Below are 17,616 nucleotides of genomic sequence, written 5' to 3'. Positions count from 1 at the left end.
CTTTAAATTAAGGGCAATTTGCAACAACTTTTTATTTTCTGTTTATTGGGCACATGTTTAAAGATGAAGCAATTTGTTGTACTGTGAAGAGGAAACAAGCTGTTTTTTCCCTGTGTGATTAGAACAGTTTGCATGGCGAAACGAATTACACCTTACATATCAGAACATAATAAGCACGACATAAAACATAATCTTGTTCTGAGAAGGCTGAGATGAAGAACAGCACATGATCTGTTTCACCATGTCACTGTTTGTTTACCGAAAGTCAAAATGCAGAAGCAGTGTGTGAAAAACCTAAACACACCCCGTGATTCAGTACCCTGTAAAACCGCCTGTGGCAGTAATAAATGGAGTTAACCGTTTTCTCGACGACCTTATCAGTCTCTCGCTTCGTTGTGGAGGAATTTTGGCTCTCGCGTCTTTACAGCGTCGCTTCAGTTCATTGAGGTTTGTGGTTCGTTTGTGCACAGCTCTCTTTTGATCATCGTTCTGATGCTTTACCCAATTACTGCCAGGCTTTAGGTGTCAGACAGATGGCTTCTAGAATACGTTGGCACTCTACTTTGGGCTCAATGATTGCAAGGTGCAAGACGAGCTCAAATCATCACCCCTCCACCACCGTGCTTGACGGTTGATATGAGGTGTTTGTGCTTACATGTTGAGTTCGGTTTTTGCTAAATCTGCGCTGTGCATCGTGGACAAACAGCTCCACTTTGTTTCAGAAGTCTTGCGGTTCGTTCAGATGCAGCTTTTCAAATATGAATCATGCTGCCATCTTATTTTTAGAGAGAAGAGGGTCTCCCCTGACATCCTTCCATACTTTTTCAGTCTATTTCTAATTGTGCTGTCATGAACTTTAACATTTAGCTTGCTGATTTAGGTCTGTGGACTCTAAGATGTAGGTTTTGGGTGTTTTTATGGTTTCTCTGAGCAATGCATAGACTGACCTTAGGGTGAATTTGCTGGGACTTCCACTCTTGTGAAGATTAGCACCTGTCTTGAATGTTTTCCCTTTGTGACTCTTTCTATCTGATTGATGGGAAGCAACGGGTTGTTCTTCCTCCAGACCAGCAAACTGCCAAAGCTTCTGCTTTCATAGAGGTGCTCACACTTGCTGATGATAAATGAACAAAGTGAATTTGATTAGCAGCACATGGCTGCTACTTACCCTCTAATTCTTATTGAAGCTGTGCGTAAACGTGTACTGTTTCCTCACTCACTGCTTCTAAATTTGGCTTAAATTAACACTGACATAATATATTGTGTTGTTATTCATCTGTGGTTGTATCTACCTGCTTTTATTATGTCCTGATCCGTAAAACCTTAGATTCGAGTATTTTATAGGTCAAGGTGATGAAATTCTGCTTCTAAACCTAAAATTAGGAGTAAGGTTTTCTCTACTCTCAGATGATGGATGAATGGAGATTTTGGAAAGTAGTTTTGCGGGAATTGTGCTTATTTACTTGTTTTTTTCCCCAGACACTGGAAACATGGGGTTTTCTGGGTTTGGCAATGCAAAGAAACGAGCTGCAGTAGGGAACAGCTTTATAATAAACACCTCAGATAAACTTTCCCCGTGGAATCATAAAATTGATAAAAGCAAGTCTTCATCAAACATATCATCTTCGACAATTATCTTCCAACAATGCACGGTCCTCTCGGGCTAGTTAAGCAGCATCGGCCTCCCAAGATTAATCAAAATCAAGCTGTTGTTGCAACAGTTTTCACCTCCATTTGCAGCTCGCCTCCCATTAGGACAATCAGCTTAATTTGTTTGGAGAGCGAGACTTAATGTTCCAAAGATCTGTCAATCAGTCAGCAAGGGAATAGTGTCATACATCGAAGATGCATAATGCCTTTGTTTGTCTAAACTTCACGGAGAGGCATCAAAGATATCATCGGTGATGTTTTTGGCTAAAGGAACAGCGGATACACGCAAAGCGATATTGTAACTCAGCGCAGGTTTTTATATGAAATGCCATCATTATCTTATTTGCCAGAGAGATGAGACATCACAAAGGCTGTTGTGGAACATTACCTTTCTGTTTAACAGTGGCCTCCTGCAGCACGTTGTGACATGTCGCTTTTTGAAAACTCCACAGGTGTCAACCAACGGCGAGATATCGATTATCTCCGGAGCCCCCACGGACTGCGATTGCAAGATAGACCCCAACTGCGACTGCTTCTCTGGTGGGTCACCAGGCACACATACGCACACTTGTTATGTGAGAAGTGCAGGATTAAGTAATGTGAACGTATTAGATTATGCTTAATAGGATTAGAGCGCTACAAAACATGCAAAAGCATTTGAGAATTAATTCTGGTGGCATCATACTCGGCCTGCTTTAGAAGTATTTTTAGAGGAAACAAAAACTGGAGCATTGTGAAGCTCAGAGGATTTGATTTAGTCTGTATATCTTGATATTGAGTGGGTAAATCTGGCTGCCCCGTGCGTCCCTGCTGGACAATAATTTGATTAGCACTTTCCCTCCCCGACTTATTAAAGTCAGCTGGAATCTTAGTGTTTAGGAAGAGCCGCTTCGACTCTCCTTGAAAAACAATAAAAAATATGACAATGACTTTTATAGAAATGATGACAATACCCAGGAAAGAAAAGACCGCCTATAACATCAGGCTGGAGAATTAAGAGAACGACTTGACTGTGAGCGTTTGTGTGTTGGCTAAACAGAAAGTGGATGCTTGTGTGTGTGTGGGTCGATGTATTTATATTTGTATTCATAGGAAGGCTTCTTCTTTGTGGAGACCTCCAGCTAAATTCAGTAGCAACCAGCTCAGGAGAAACCTTTCAAATCCATTCAAATTACAGCTGGTGAAAGAAAATGCTCACTTCCACACGCCGAATGTTTTAACTGGTTGCTGTATCATGGTTGGGCACCTGAAATGCAATAAAAGGAAGAGGAAAAGGACCCAACAAATAAGCAGATGTTCTTTTGACAGTTAGGCCGTGCTTTCATTGTAAGTGTCAGCGGATGTGATTTTATCATTTAATTCTGCTCATAAAAATCAGTCTCTTTTCTATTCAAAATGGAGGGAAGTGTCTCTCCCATGCCACAAGCCAATGGGCTGTAACCATCCCTATTCCTTGAGTTGTACTTTGCATATTTTCAATCATGTCTCGCTGTTAACAGATGATTACTCTCTTCAGAGGCTTTCCGTTTCCATCCCTTCGCCGTAAACACTCACACAGTGTCTTTGAACGCGGACACGTATGCAAGCGCACACCCGCCGATACTAACGGATGCGAGCCTGTGCGCGGTCACCCACAAAAGCATACACACATAATGCGCATGCTGTCGCGAGATAAACTGCCACCCTGCTGTCTGCACAGACCCATCAGAGGCCCCAAGCCTACTGCTGACAACATCTAAAGGGCTTCACCCAGCTGTTATCCTGCTGTGCAACCAAAGACATCTGGATGCATTCAGTCGCCTACTACCACCGTCTGATAAGACAGAGGTCACTATCAAGGTGGTCATATCCACTCCACTGGGAAGTTACCATATCCCAATAGGTCCACGTCCTGAGCCAAACTGATAACCGCTTAAGCGGCACCATGGGATCCTCGTATTTTGCCAACCTGCGTGTGGACTGGTTGTGACTTCTCGCTTTCGCTGGAGAACAAATTGTATTTCTCAGTGTGGTTAGAACTGATGCTGTTTTGAATTATGCTATTTTAGTGATAAAGAGCTTTTCTTGTCCTTACCGAAATGACGAGTTCCCGTTTTTCCTATCAGGAGATGGAGGCTACGCCCGTGACGCTCGTCTCAAAGCCCCGTCCTCTCTGGCAGTGGCTCCCAATGGCACCCTGTATATTGCTGATCTGGGCAATATCCGGATCAGAGCTGTAAGCCCCAACCAGCCCCAGCCCAGCCCAGCCGGACTGGTGGAAATCAGCTCACCTCTGGACCAGGAGCTCTATCTCTTTAGCCAGGTTCTTATCACAATGCCTAATGTGTGTGTTTGCATGTAAAATATTTGGGTACCAGCAAATTGTCTTTTTAATTCATAATTTATTAGCAAATTTAACAGATTGACTAACTCAAGTGTTTACTTGGATTTGCACATTGCTAAATTAAAACGGATTAAGCCACGCAAGCTCATTTGTACACACAAATTAGTCTGAGATAATTAGTTATTAATAATTGACACACAGTAACTGCTAGTTGGGCCTGTTAGGAAGGTAGCTAACTGAACCAGCTAACAAAGCTAGCATTAGCTTTCTAATATGACCCATTTAGAGAAAAATAAAGAATAAATGCTAAAAAACTGGCTAAACTTTAATAACTTGGGATGATTTTGGATTGCATTTCACAAAAATAATATTCCTCACTTCCCAGTCTCGTTCTAATAGCTTTGAATGATTGAATGATCAAATAATGTCAGCTAGGTTAGCCTAATCCAATCAGGGTGTTTACTGGCTCAGAGTGGGCTTTTGTGGGTGACTAAGCACGACAGTAAGCATGATCGATGCACACAAGATAGTGAGCCTATTGCCTTATGTTGCAAAAATCTGGCCTTTCCTGTTATTTCTGATCATTTAATAAACAAAACGGTTCATTCTGCCTGAGAAAATGAAACTCTTATTTCAAAAAATGATTTTAAAATTTCATACAGACAACAGTTATTCATTACATATTCTAAGCTCTAAAATGAACGTGTTTCTTCATCTTTAAATATATAATTTAAAGAAATAAACCCCATAATTTACAGTAGTTATGGTTAATGTGTGTGTACCTTTCTGTTTATATATACTTCATTGTTTTTGGAATCATTTTGTTTTATTGATGCAACAAAATTAGCAAATCACTAGTCTGAGAGTACAGAGTACCTAATAGTTTCTAAATTTACAGGTTTTGTCATTTGCAGAAGCTGAACCCTCAACAGTGTCTCTCTCTCCCTCTGATAGAATGGTTCCCACCTGTACACCAAACACCTGATCACAGGTCACTACCTGTACAACTTCTCTTACGGCACAGACGGCCAGTTGTCGGGGGTGATGAGCCGCGACGGCCGCAGCCTCCAGGTGAGGAGGGATGCTCACGGAGTGCCTCTCTGGCTGGCTCTACCTGGCGGACAGGTGTACTGGCTGTCCCTTAGCAACAGTGGCACGCTGAGGAAGGTGTCCGCCCAAGGCCACGACATCGCCCACATCACTTACCATGGCAACACAGGTCTCCTAGCAACCAAAAGTGATGAGAACAGTTGGACCACTGTGTATGAGTGAGTTTGCGGTTTATTTATAAAGCTTATCTGCTTATTGCGATCTTCTTTCTGTCTGTCCCCGCTCTTTCTCTCTTCTCCTTCCTTCCTGTTCTCGCTTTGTTGCTTGACTCTGAATGTTTGAGCTAACACTGCATTGCATGAATGTGTATTCATATGACAAGGTTTACATTAGGGGTATGAAATATGAGTGCCATCTGGTGGTTACTTCTGCATCAACAAAGCTGGAGAAGGCCTGGGGTGGGATTGGGCGGTGTGACTTTTTTTTTTCTTTCTTCTTTTTAGTCTTTGCTTAAAGTGACTGATTAGCTGAAGGACGTCTGCTGCAACTCTTTGAACACATGCGTGTTTAGTATTGCACATATAGTACAGGCAGAAAAACACATCTGTCTGAATTATTCACCACTGCCTAGCCGGTCTCTGTCTCAGATTCCACAGCTGGATAATTACACATATAAATCATAGTTGACACTCACTGCGAGCTCATGCTAGCGCACGGGAGCATGCATATGTGTGCCTGCGTGCTTTTTGCGGGCTTGGCTGTGTTCATTTGCCTGCGAGCGATGGATTTCTGCGCGTGTTTGTGCATGTGTGTGCGCGCGTCTGTGTGTATTTGTTTGCTTATTGCCTTTGTGTTTATTCTCCAAGGTACAACAGCGAGGGTCGAGTGACCAACATCACCTTACCGACGGCGGAGGTGAGCGGTTTCCATGGCAACCTGGAGCGCTGGTCTCGGGTGGAGGTTGAAGCGTCCAACCGTGAGAACTTTGTCACCAGCACAAACTTGTCTGCCAGCGACACCATCTACATGTTCAGACAAGGTGCAGCATCACAATGAGTTCTGCGCTTTTGCCTTTTAAATTTCTCACAGCTCATTATTCAGACTGTTTATGCATCGCAGCCACAGGTGTATTGGTTTTATGTATTTACTTGTTGATACAGAGAAAAGATTACAGCTTCCGAACCGTGCATCTACCCTCAGCTTCTATAACCAGCAACTAGCCACAAGGCTATTTATGAGTCATGTGAAGAGGCACTAAACCATACACCACATACTCTGTAGAGGGCAGGGTGTAAGGTTACAGCGATGTTTAAACATTTATGCCGGCAAACGTGGCTGTTATTCTGGTTTAAGTCAGAAACTCTGACCTGCGTTTCTCTCATTTTTCATCGCTGGAGATTCACAGCTTTAAGTAAGCATTTATCCGCTTCTATAAATAATTTCACATACAGATCTGATGCAACCTCTTTACATAACCGGACGAATGGGCAGCGGGGGGGAGAAACGGTGCTTTATTTACACAAAACATGCTACATTTGACTGACTCGTGAAATGCCTTAACAACTGCTGGGGCAAAGCAGAAAAAAATGGAAAAGAGGGCAGAGATGAGAAGAGGAGAAAATGAGAGTGGAGTGAAGAAGCCACTCATGGGAGCAGTTTCTTCTCATGTCATCCCTTTAATTGCTTTCTTGCAGTTGTCACACTGACAGGACTGCAGGGAGGGAAAATCTGCGCCAACTCGCACGCGCTCAGTCACAGACGCGCGCGCACAAACACATGCATGTACGCCACGCTACAGTGTGACAGAGCTGCCAGGGAAAAAAGTTGAAATGACCCACTATTTTTCGAGCACCACCTCTTTCCCCACCGCCCACAATTTCACCGTGTCCTCGCCTGCCTCTGAGGCAACAATAACCATATGTACAGAATAGTTTTTTTTACGGCGGCGGATGGAATAGAAGTTACTATACGGTTTATTAGCCGCGTTAAATTTTATGGTTAAAATATCGTTTTATGGTTATTTTCACCCCTCTTTTTCTAAATTTTTGTATTAATTGTGTTTTAAACATGAGACAAAGCCATCTTGGCATGTGTGAAAGTGTGTGGAAGCCTAACTCTGAGGAGGGCAGAAATGAAAGAGCAGTTTCTGAGAATGCTTTGCAATGTGTGAAAAGCTGCTATACCCCACCTTCCTCTCCTTCTTTCTCTCTCTGTCCTCTCTTTCTCCTTTCATTGCCCCCCCCCCCTCTCTCACTCTCTCATTATCTGTCTCCTGCGTTCCTCCTTTCTAAAGATGTAATAGCTGATGCAGTACAATGCTAATGTTGCAGAGAGCTTAAAAAAAAACACTCAGCACAGTGATTTAAGCAATTAATTCAAATAAAACGCACACACAAAGAGCCAGACATCGCATTCATGCAGCCCGCTTCTCACAGATTTCCTCTCAAGGCTGATTTTTTTTCTTCTTTTTGACATACACTGACTGATGTTTTCTTCACACTTCTTTTTTCTCATCTGTTGTTGCATATTTGCATCTCTGTGCACTTGTGGTTTTTTTGTGTGTGTGTCTGACCCACCCACGACAAACGGTCGACCCTCGACACCCACCCTCCCCCCCTTCCACATCCCCACAATTCACACTTACGCTCGCACTTTCCCACTCCAGATCACTCTCAGAGCTCGTACAGAGTCAGCGCCGACGGGTCGTTTCTGGTGACGCTGGCCAGCGGGATGGAGCTGTCGCTAAGCACTGAGCCCCTCCTCCCGGGGGGCGTCGGGGGTGGAGTCAGTCCCACGGCCAGCCGCTGCAACATCAGCTTGCCTGGAGACCACGCCCCGAGCCTGATAGAGTGGAGGCAGAGGAAGGAGCAGAGCAAGACTAACTACAGCACTTACGAACGCAGGCTCAGGGTAAAACACTAAATCATCAGCCTGTTATTACGCCAACTGTGATAGTATATAAAACACAATCCTGCGGCATCAGTGCTGTTCAAAGGCATTGGGAATTAACAGGAGGATGCACGCAACTAGCCGAATATCCCAGAATCGCATATGAATTGATCAAATAAGCAGCCCGGCAACATTTTAGGAGTACACGGGGTTAAGCTGTGCAATTTGACATTTAACCAGGGGGACAAAAAGTGTCACTTTTAAGTGCTAAGTGTTGTGCAACCCGGTAGATTTTGAGCGATTGATGATGTCAGCGGAGGTGATAATAGGTCAAATGACTCGTAACCTGTTAGCTGTACTTTCCACACGCACAGGCTGCAACACCTCTGCAGTGGTGATGAAAGCACAAACAGGAGATTTCCTGAGAAAAGGGCATTTATGTTACGTGCAGCAATTAATTAGCATTCCCCGGGAAACAGTTCTCTCACTTGTTCGCCAGGCAGCTTATTGTTTATAAATGCAGACCAGGGTTTGCTGGAAATGTCACAATTAATTCATCTGGACTAATGAAATCTTTGCTGCTCTCAGACATGCCACTTCATTCCTATATTTGCATGTCTGCGGCTTCAATCACCATTTATGATGATTTTAATGCTGTTAAAAGCTTCTGTTTGTGTTCTTGCCACTAGCTGACATTTAACTGCTTTGCTTTCCAGGCACATAACAGGAACCTGCTGTCCATAGACTTTGATCAAAGCACCAGAGTTGGGAAGATATACGATGACCACAGGAAGTTCACCCTCCACATTCAGTATGACCAGCTGGGCCGGCCTGTCGTGTGGTCACCCAGCAGCAAATACACTGAAGTAAACATCAGTTATTCAGGTGGAGGACTGCTTTCAGCCATCCACCGCGGAGAATGGTCCGAGCGGCTGGAGTACGAGAGTGACAGGGTGACGTCCAGAACCTGGGTCAACGGCAAGATCTGGAGCTACACGTACGCAGACAGAGTGAGTAGAAAGTTTGAAGCGAACGTGACAGACAGCTTGTGATGAGGTCCTGCTGAGATTTGTTTTCAGGGCTCCTGTCGCCGTTTTCTTCTTGCCTTTGCTGCTTGCAGAAATCTAACACATCTTCTCCACTTACGTTTCCTTCTTGGTGCAGCTATCCGAAACCGGCGCTGAGATTAAAGGCGAACCAAAAAAAAGCGCCTCAGTTGTGGGAAACGAAAGTAAAGAAGTGAAAGCATATTAAAATCAGTAACAGGTGCTATATTACCAAGCATCTTTTTAATGTGTTTCCCTCAGTTTGAGGGGCTTTCCATTTAGGTTATGAACATCAGTTTGCAGAGCGAATATTAGATCTGCCATAAGTTTAATGGTTGGGCAGACCTTTTAAACTTGGCCTTGTGTCTTCATGACTGCAACAGCGCGCACAGTCGAGAGATGTAAAGGCAGACGGTGTGTTCTTTCTGATCGATTGCATAACTCCAGCATGTTTCAAGGTTCGGCAAATAGATTTTCTCAAAAGAAAACAGCAGTAAAGTCTTTGCAGTAAACACTCGTCATCCTCTGGCAGATGTTATATTCGCTATAAGGAAATTTTCTAGTCAAAGACAGTGTGTGTGACTAAGCTGAGAGCTACCAGAAGGTATAATTTCCGCCCTTGAAATTAATTGAAATATTTAATGACATGATATTCAGTCTGAAATATATTTAGTGTCAAGGATTTTGGTCTAAGACAAAATTAGAGTGAAAATGAGCTTATATTACAGAACCATCTAGAAATTAATACCACCTTCATGTATTATTAACACATTAATATCATACCTTACAGTTGAATAAAGACATTAAAGAGAACATTGTTTTAGTGCAGCTGAAACTGTGTGAATAGCTACGGAGATTTTTAAGGGGGGGGAGCAGCTGTAAACAAAAACGCTGCTGTCTGAAAACCAATTATGGTTTTTCTTTTTTCTCGTTTTGTTTTTTCGACACGTACGTCTGATAATTAAATAGCTTTCAGTGAATAACCGAAGCGGTCTCAAACTAAAACCAAGGTTGTTTTTGAAGAGCCGATTTTTTTTTTATTGAGGAGAAAGTTTTAATCCAGTGACATTGGAATTTAAAAAAAGAGAGTGCAAAAGACAGAAAACGAGAAAGCCGTGAAACCACAGAGCTGCAGTGTGTTGGAACTGTCTGTGAATATCTCTATGTGTTCTTACAGTCCATCATGCTGCTCCTGCACAGCCAGCGGCGCTACGTCTTTGAATACGACCAAACGGATCGTCTGGTCGCGGTGACCATGCCCAGCATGGTGAAGCACACCCTGCAGTCGCTGCTGTCCATCGGCTACTACAGAAACATATACGCCCCACCCGACAGCCAAGCCTCCTTCATCCAGGACTACACCCTGGACGGGCGCCTGCTGAGGACTCAGTACTTGGGAACTGGGCGCAGAGTCATCTACAGGTGTGGCACATCGCTGTTTTAGCTCCGTACAAAGACATAACACTGATCGTCTTGATGAAGGTGATATAATTAAAGCGCAATCTTAAAATTTAAAAGCCCAATTACGCCAACTAAAGCGGACACTAGAATGCGCGGCACACATCCATCCATCCTTGCAGAATCACACTGATTGGACCGATTAAAGGTCACACCTTTTTTTATCGTCGCACTTTGTCAGACAAACTGATCTGATTTTGATGAAAGTCGAAGGACTGATTCAGGCAGCGTTCTGGCATTTAACATTTTTAATACTCGTTGCCTGGATGAGGATACTGTAATAAATGGTCCCATTTTCAAGATTTGAAAGGCTGTAAGTGCCGCAGCAGCTGGTCTGCTTCCAATGAAATGTTGAAGGATGGTGCAACTTAGCGACCCAAAGGGATCCGTGTATTATTAATGTGGCATAGCATGTTTACTTACATTGAAGATTAAATGCATCCTAGTGTGCTTTAAAAAGAAGGTACTTTTATTTTAACATAACTTACTTATCGATCATCTATTCAACAATGCGTTTTTTTCCCCCGTCAGGTACACAGCTGCGGCTCGCCTCTCGGAGGTGGTTTATGACTCCACCCTGGTGACCTTCACTTATGACGAGGCCTCTGGAACAGTCAAGACCATTCATCTCACCCACAATGGCTTCATAAGCTCCATACGATACAGGCAGACAGGTACGTACAGTACACACATGTGCTAAAAGCAGCCAACAGAAACACATTTTAGATATTCACAACGTGCAAAAGGATCATAAATCAATCCTGTGAGCAAAATTTTAAAGTCTATATAAGTGATTGTGCACGGCGTGCCAGATTTGAGGAGTGATGTCAAATTCAGTAGTCTGGCTTTGAGTCAGACGTCGTGCTATTTCATCTGTGACTGATGCAGCCACAGTTAGAAGTTTCAGTAGGGCAAGGCATGTTCAAGTGGAAGAGACTGTGGTCTACCACAGCTGTAAATTCAAGACCACCCCCCGGGCTCTTACCCACGTCGTCTCTTCCCCACCTCCGCAAAAAGGCTTCCTGATCAAAGCAAACAAATGAATGTTTGAATGCAAAATTATATGCGGTGAGCTAGGTGTGGACATACTGCATTTGTTGTTGCATGCCTGAACACTAAAAGTAGCACTTTGCTGGGTTCATATTCGCTCTCATAGAGAAGGCAGGAAATCAAAAAACCATAGCTGAACTTAATATAACTAAACAATGCTTTCAGTGCTGAAGGAGAAAATGAGTGAGACAAGGCGTTTTCTAAAAGGCGGCGCTATCGACGATGGCACGCCATCGCTGCAGCTGCAGATATAGCATGTTAGGATACGGCCATTGTTAATACAGTTGAGCAGTCCCCTTAAGTTCCATAGTCGGTCCAGGGTCATGGAAAGTGCTCTCATCTCTGCTGCCGGTTCACTTCCCATAGCTTTGTGATTGGCTCGCTACCATCAGTTGTCACTAATCTGCGCGGCGCAGCTGTGTGTGAGTGTGTGTGTGTGTTTATCGCTTTGCCCTCACTGTGAATAGACTCTCACCTTCCTTTAACTGATCTCATTTCAGCAGAACAAACGGAGCCTTGGAGAGAGGAGAGATAGTGGTAATTGTCCCTTGAGAGGAGACAAGGAAAAGTGTGGCACCGGAAAAAGAAAGATGGGGATATAGAGTGGTGGGCGAGGGAAGGGAAAAGGAACAGAAAGGGAGAAGGGGGAACGATGACAGCTGGGGGAAAATGACAGCTAGAAGAGCGAGACGAACAGACTGCAAGTTCCCCAGGGCTGCGGAAAAGCCTCCACCTCGCTCTCAGTACTTCTGCCATTTTCCCATTAGCGAAGGTTTAGAATCAACATTCCACAGAAAATAAAAATAGAAAGATGTAACACTGATCCAGCTCTCTACAGTCTCCAAAGCTAGGCACTTAGTCATTTTAACTGCAATCAGAGTCATCTCAAATCGCAGCGTAATGGTCTTTCATTAGCAGTCCCTTTTTTTCCAAACAGAGGCCTGGCTGCAGAAGCTCGGAGCAGATGTGATGAATGGTGTTGTTAAAGTTGATGCTCTGACATTAAGCAGCACATTGGCCCATCATGGCTATTGTCTTTAGATTTCATTATCTCTCCATATTAAAGGTCACCACAGGAAATACCATAGAGGTGTGGGGATAGTTAAGATGGAATGGATTGCGCAGTGTGTGTCTCTGTTAATGACGGCGAATTAGGCCTTGATTTGAATTAATTAGGCAGGGTTATGCGGGCGGTGTGACATCCACTTGTAAGGGCTGTATGTGTGCTGTGTGTACACTTCATGTGCCTGTATATTTCTGTAAACGCTGTTAAGGGGGTTCTAATGTAAATCTGCTCCGGTTCCTCTGCGTAGGTCCCCTGACAAGTCGGCAGATTTTCCGCTTCAGCGAAGAAGGCTTGGTCAACGCCAGATTTGACTACAGCTACAACAACTTTCGAGTCACTAGCATGCAGGCCGTCATCAATGAGACCCCTCTGCCCATTGACCTGTACCGCTATGTTGATGTGTCGGGGCGGGTCGAGCAGTTTGGCAAGTTCAGCGTCATCTTCTACGATCTCAACCAGGTAGGAAGTCACACCAGTGTTTTAGCGTCTTTCAGCTCATTGTTTTGGCCTGTGTTTTAGTCAATTTAGTTTCCGGTCAGTCAGCTGGTTTTACTTGTGGGTCTATCAAATCTAGCCCTGACAACACTGGCAGGCTTATGAATGTAGCATGTAGCAGCTAAAGAGTCAGATATTTCACATGGGTGTCTGTGAACATCCAAACAGACCCAAAGGAGAGTGAAATAATTAAACTTGTACAATTTGTTGCAATTTTGTTTCCAGAGCGTGCTGCATGTGTAAACAAGCAACTTTTTAGCCCACGAGTTTGGTGTGACACTTTCATGGACTCTTATGGACTCAATATGTGTTTGTCTAGGTGATCACCACCCATCTGATGAAGCACACCAAGGTATTCAACTCCTACGGCCAGGTGGTGGAGGTCCAATATGAAATCCTCAAGTCCATCGCCTACTGGATGACCATTCAGTACGACTCGTCTGGACGTACAACCACCTGCGACATCAGAGTGGGCGTGGACAGCAATGTGACCCGTTACACTTACGAGTATGATGCAGACAGCCAGCTGCAAAGCGCCTCAGTCAACGAGCGGCCTCAGTGGCGTTATAGTTACGACCTGAATGGGAACATTAATCTACTTAGCCACGGAACCAGTGCAAGGTATGTTGGCACACAAACCAATTTACTGTACAGAAAGCATTGAATGTAAAAGAAATTGCCTGTTTGTTATTAATAAATTGATAATTCAGATCAGCTCAGAAATCGTTATTATCCATTGCAAAGCAGTGGATAAATATCTTAAGCGTGGCTCTCAGAGGAAACCAATAAAATAGCAAAATAAGACATTGTTTATTTACACACGTGTAAATAATTGTCATATAGCAGTATTAACAGTATTGGCTCTGGCTGCAGGGACATTATAGCAGTGGTCTGATAGGAGGAGTTGGAATGAGTGGGTGTGAGAGGCGTGCATGATAGTGCTGACTTTACATTTAACGGCCTTGGTGTGGAGATCTATCACAGTCGACAGTGACGGTGATGCTGTTTAACCATTTAATGACTCATAACAGTTTTGATTTGTTTTAAGCAGAAGGAAAGGTGTTTGAGGATGTGATGTCTGTAGGTGAGAACCGAGTCAATGAGAGACTTACAGGCAATTTTTTGTTTACATTAAACGATAGTTATGGAACTGGAAACTGTTTTTCAGCCCATCAACTGTAACCTTTGTTATGTCACCTTTGTTACGCTGTCTAATAGGGGATATCTGTTGTCATTAACACCTTTGTTATGCACTGAGATCTTGCTGGTGCTTCCCCGCTGCCTCCAGTTTTTCACATTTGCTCATGAGTTTGCAGAAAGGCCACAGAACAGAACCTGAACGGCAGATGAGACTGAGCGCAGTCAGACCGGGTGAACTATTAAACGGCTGAGACAAACTTTTACACAGATTTGGCACCAGAATCCCGGTTACGTTGTGGTTACATTTGTTGCATACTAATATGATTTTTTGAGCAGTTGCCAACAAAACTGATGCACAGTTGTAGTTGTGTACAGCATGCGGTAAATATCACTCAGGGTCTGATGTTTGTTTTCAGGCTCACGCCGCTGCGCTACGACCAGAGGGACCGCATCACGCATCTCGGCGAGCTGCAGTACGGCGTGGACGACGACGGCTTCCTCCGCCAGCGAGCAAACGACCTGTTTGACTACAATTCCAACGGCCTGCTGACCCGCGTCTTCAACCGCGTGACCGAGCGCACCGTGTGGTACCGCTACGACGGACTGGGCCGCCGCGTGGCCACCAAGAGCAGCCAGGGCGAGCAGCTGCAGTTCTTTTATGCCGATCTGTCACACCCTACCAGGGTCAGCCACTTGTACAACCACAGCAGCAATCTGATCACGTCGCTGTACTATGACCTCCAGGGTCACCTTATCGCCATGGAGCTGAGCAGCGGAGAGGAGTACTATGTAGCCTGCGACAGCGTGGGGAGCCCGAGGGCGGTTTTCTCTAGCAAGGGGCGGCTCGTCAAAGAGATTCTCTACACCCCCTACGGAGAGGTTTACCAGGACACCAACCCAGACTTCCAGCTTGTCATCGGCTTCCACGGAGGCTTGTACGATCCTTTCACGAGACTCGTCCACCTGGGAAGGCGGGACTATGACACGCTAGCGGGCCGATGGACTTCACCGAATCACGAACTGTGGGGGGAGCTGAGCAAGGAGCCGAAGCCTTTTAACCTGTACGCGTTCAAAAACAACTGCCCGGTTGGGAGGGTGGAGGAGGTGACGCAGTTTACAACAGGTGAGCGTCACACATGCGCAGACACACTCACGCACACTGCTGCCAAGTCAAAAGCAAATAACTGACTGACTGACAGAAACTAAGTGATACAGAAAGATAGATCACTCAGTGACACCTACTCCTATACGCGCACCTACAGGGGAAACATCTGCCATAAAGAATGAGTGAATGGGCCACATAGCTAACCACAGGTGTGCTGGGTGTCAGAGACGTGAAGCTGTGACAGACAGGATTTACTGGCAACAGAAAGGACAGCCATGCCTCTGATCACATTGTTCTTTAACACAGCCGGTTGTGTTTTCTTCCCTCTGCCTGTCAAGAACATACTGTTTCCCCGAGAGACAAAATAGAAACTGAAACGAGGGAAAGAGATGGGATAGGAGAGTAGAAGATGAATACAGGATGTCAGCAGGGGCGTCTGTCCTTCTGCTTAATAGAACATTCATTTGGCCTGTCACGTTTCCCTGCAGCGGGATTGTTTGTTACACAAGGAGTGTGTTTGTGGGACACACGGGCACACCAGCAGACCCGTCTCTGCCGCACGCTGCACTCATGCATTGTGTGGTTTCCCATACGAGGTGTTGTTTTCCCTGCCCTCATGACTGTCTGTTTGCTTTGCAGTATACACATTAAATTCTAAACTTTCTCCCTCCGTGCAATTTTCTTTCTTCCTGTCCAGACATCGGTAGCTGGCTGCAGCTGTTTGGCTTTCAACTTCATAACGTGGTCCCCGGTTTCCCAAAGCCTGAGGTGGGAAGAATGGAACAAACATACGAACTGATGAAGGCGCCGACCAAGATGCAGGACTGGGACTCCAGCAAGGTGAGCATCACACCGCTGCTAGATTCTTTCATATCTAACACTGTGTGCCTGTGGTAATGCTTTGTATATTTAAACTATATGTATAACATTTTTTCAAATGTATTAGGGTCTTTAATGTGACTGCGAAACAATATTTTTCATGAAGATATGTCACATATATATATATATATATATATATATATATATATATATATATACATATATATATATATATATATATATATATATATATATATATATATATATATACATATATATATATATATATATATACATATATATATATATATATGATGTGTGTGTGTTTGTGTGAGACAGCCTATGTCAGTGCTTGTGATTAACACTTTGATAATTACTCATACTTATTTGATATTATCTCATTCGTTTAACACTTTGGGTCTTCGTGTGAGATCAGACTGAGAGTCCTCCGCAGAAGCATGAAAACTCAAATTACCTGCTAATTATCTGCCATTTTTATGACCTTAGTGATTCTTCGTAATCGCCTATATGGATGAAAATCAACACTGAGTTGATTATTATGAGAATATTCTCCAGAATGAGTACGAGTAATGAAATGATTAGTTGATTTACTAATTAGTTCATAGACTGATTGTCGTTAAGGTAAATTGGCACGAGCGTTTGAGGGTCCCAGTGTCTCTGTTTTATAGCGTTGTGCACAGCGTGGTAAGGCCACAGCCACCCTGCAGCTTCTGTATTCAAACCTTGCGGGTTTAAAGCTGGGCCACCTTCTTCCTGTTCATGCATGTCTTTACTTCTGCAGTCCAAACACACGCATGTTGTGTTGACTGGTGGGTTTTAAGCTGGTTGATGTAAATGGGCGTTTTGTCTTCCTGTCAGAGACACATTAAAATTTTTCTTACATCCACCGAGGACTTCAAGGTCAACTTAATGAGAAAATCCTTATAAGATAGAAACTATTATTCTTAAAAATGTAAGAATAATGGTGTGATGGGTATTCTCAACATATAGAAAGTACCTTGTAAGGTTATATTTGACCTCCAAATTGATCTGAAGGTCAAGCATAACTATGCTATATAGCTTTTTATGTTAGCTATTTAATAAAACTATGTTTCCTACTGCCGTTGTTTTTATTGACACCATATCGTCATATAAGAAAAGATATGTGGGGATTTTAAATGTGTTACATCTTTAAAAAAATATTTCAGTTCAGCTTATTCATGTCCAGTTATTTACATTAGTACTTTAGTATCCATGACCTCCTCCTACATAATGTTTGTGTAATCCGAGTAGCCTTATCTGATTTTCTTTGCTGATGTCTAATAGACATTATCAGTAGTGTTAAAGGCACTCTAGTGCTCGGGCAGCTAGCCAGTGTGAAGCTACTGCCTATAGCACCGTCTGTCACATGTTGTCAGTGTGATGACACATCAGTGCACATTTCTTTAAAATTGTAAATTTCTGTAAAATGACGATACGTTTTCACTCTGACCAGAACATGATGTCATACTTTTTGAGAATAGTT

General features: G+C 43.7%; 1 protein-coding gene across 2 annotated transcripts in view; it reads left to right on the top strand.

The window, feature by feature from the left end:
• The window catches only part of tenm1 (teneurin transmembrane protein 1), a 191,752-nt gene that overhangs the window by 172,072 nt on the left and 2,064 nt on the right, over positions 1-17,616 (top strand). For both annotated transcript variants that reach the window (XM_006781765.3, XM_087848169.1), the window contains exons 26-37: positions 2,103-2,190; positions 3,756-3,952; positions 4,928-5,241; positions 5,890-6,062; positions 7,689-7,933; positions 8,629-8,922; positions 10,136-10,380; positions 10,948-11,090; positions 12,780-12,991; positions 13,347-13,648; positions 14,584-15,290; positions 15,970-16,112. In XM_006781765.3, coding sequence (XP_006781828.2) covers positions 2,103-2,190; positions 3,756-3,952; positions 4,928-5,241; positions 5,890-6,062; positions 7,689-7,933; positions 8,629-8,922; positions 10,136-10,380; positions 10,948-11,090; positions 12,780-12,991; positions 13,347-13,648; positions 14,584-15,290; positions 15,970-16,112 — 3,063 coding nt within the window. The remainder of the gene's footprint in view (positions 1-2,102; positions 2,191-3,755; positions 3,953-4,927; positions 5,242-5,889; positions 6,063-7,688; positions 7,934-8,628; positions 8,923-10,135; positions 10,381-10,947; positions 11,091-12,779; positions 12,992-13,346; positions 13,649-14,583; positions 15,291-15,969; positions 16,113-17,616) is intronic.

This window comes from Neolamprologus brichardi, chromosome 2, assembly GCF_056152115.1.
Source record: "Neolamprologus brichardi isolate AB-2024 chromosome 2, ASM5615211v1, whole genome shotgun sequence".
Lineage (NCBI taxonomy): Eukaryota > Metazoa > Chordata > Actinopteri > Cichliformes > Cichlidae > Neolamprologus > Neolamprologus brichardi.
This window is presented reverse-complemented; position numbering and strand designations above follow the sequence as displayed.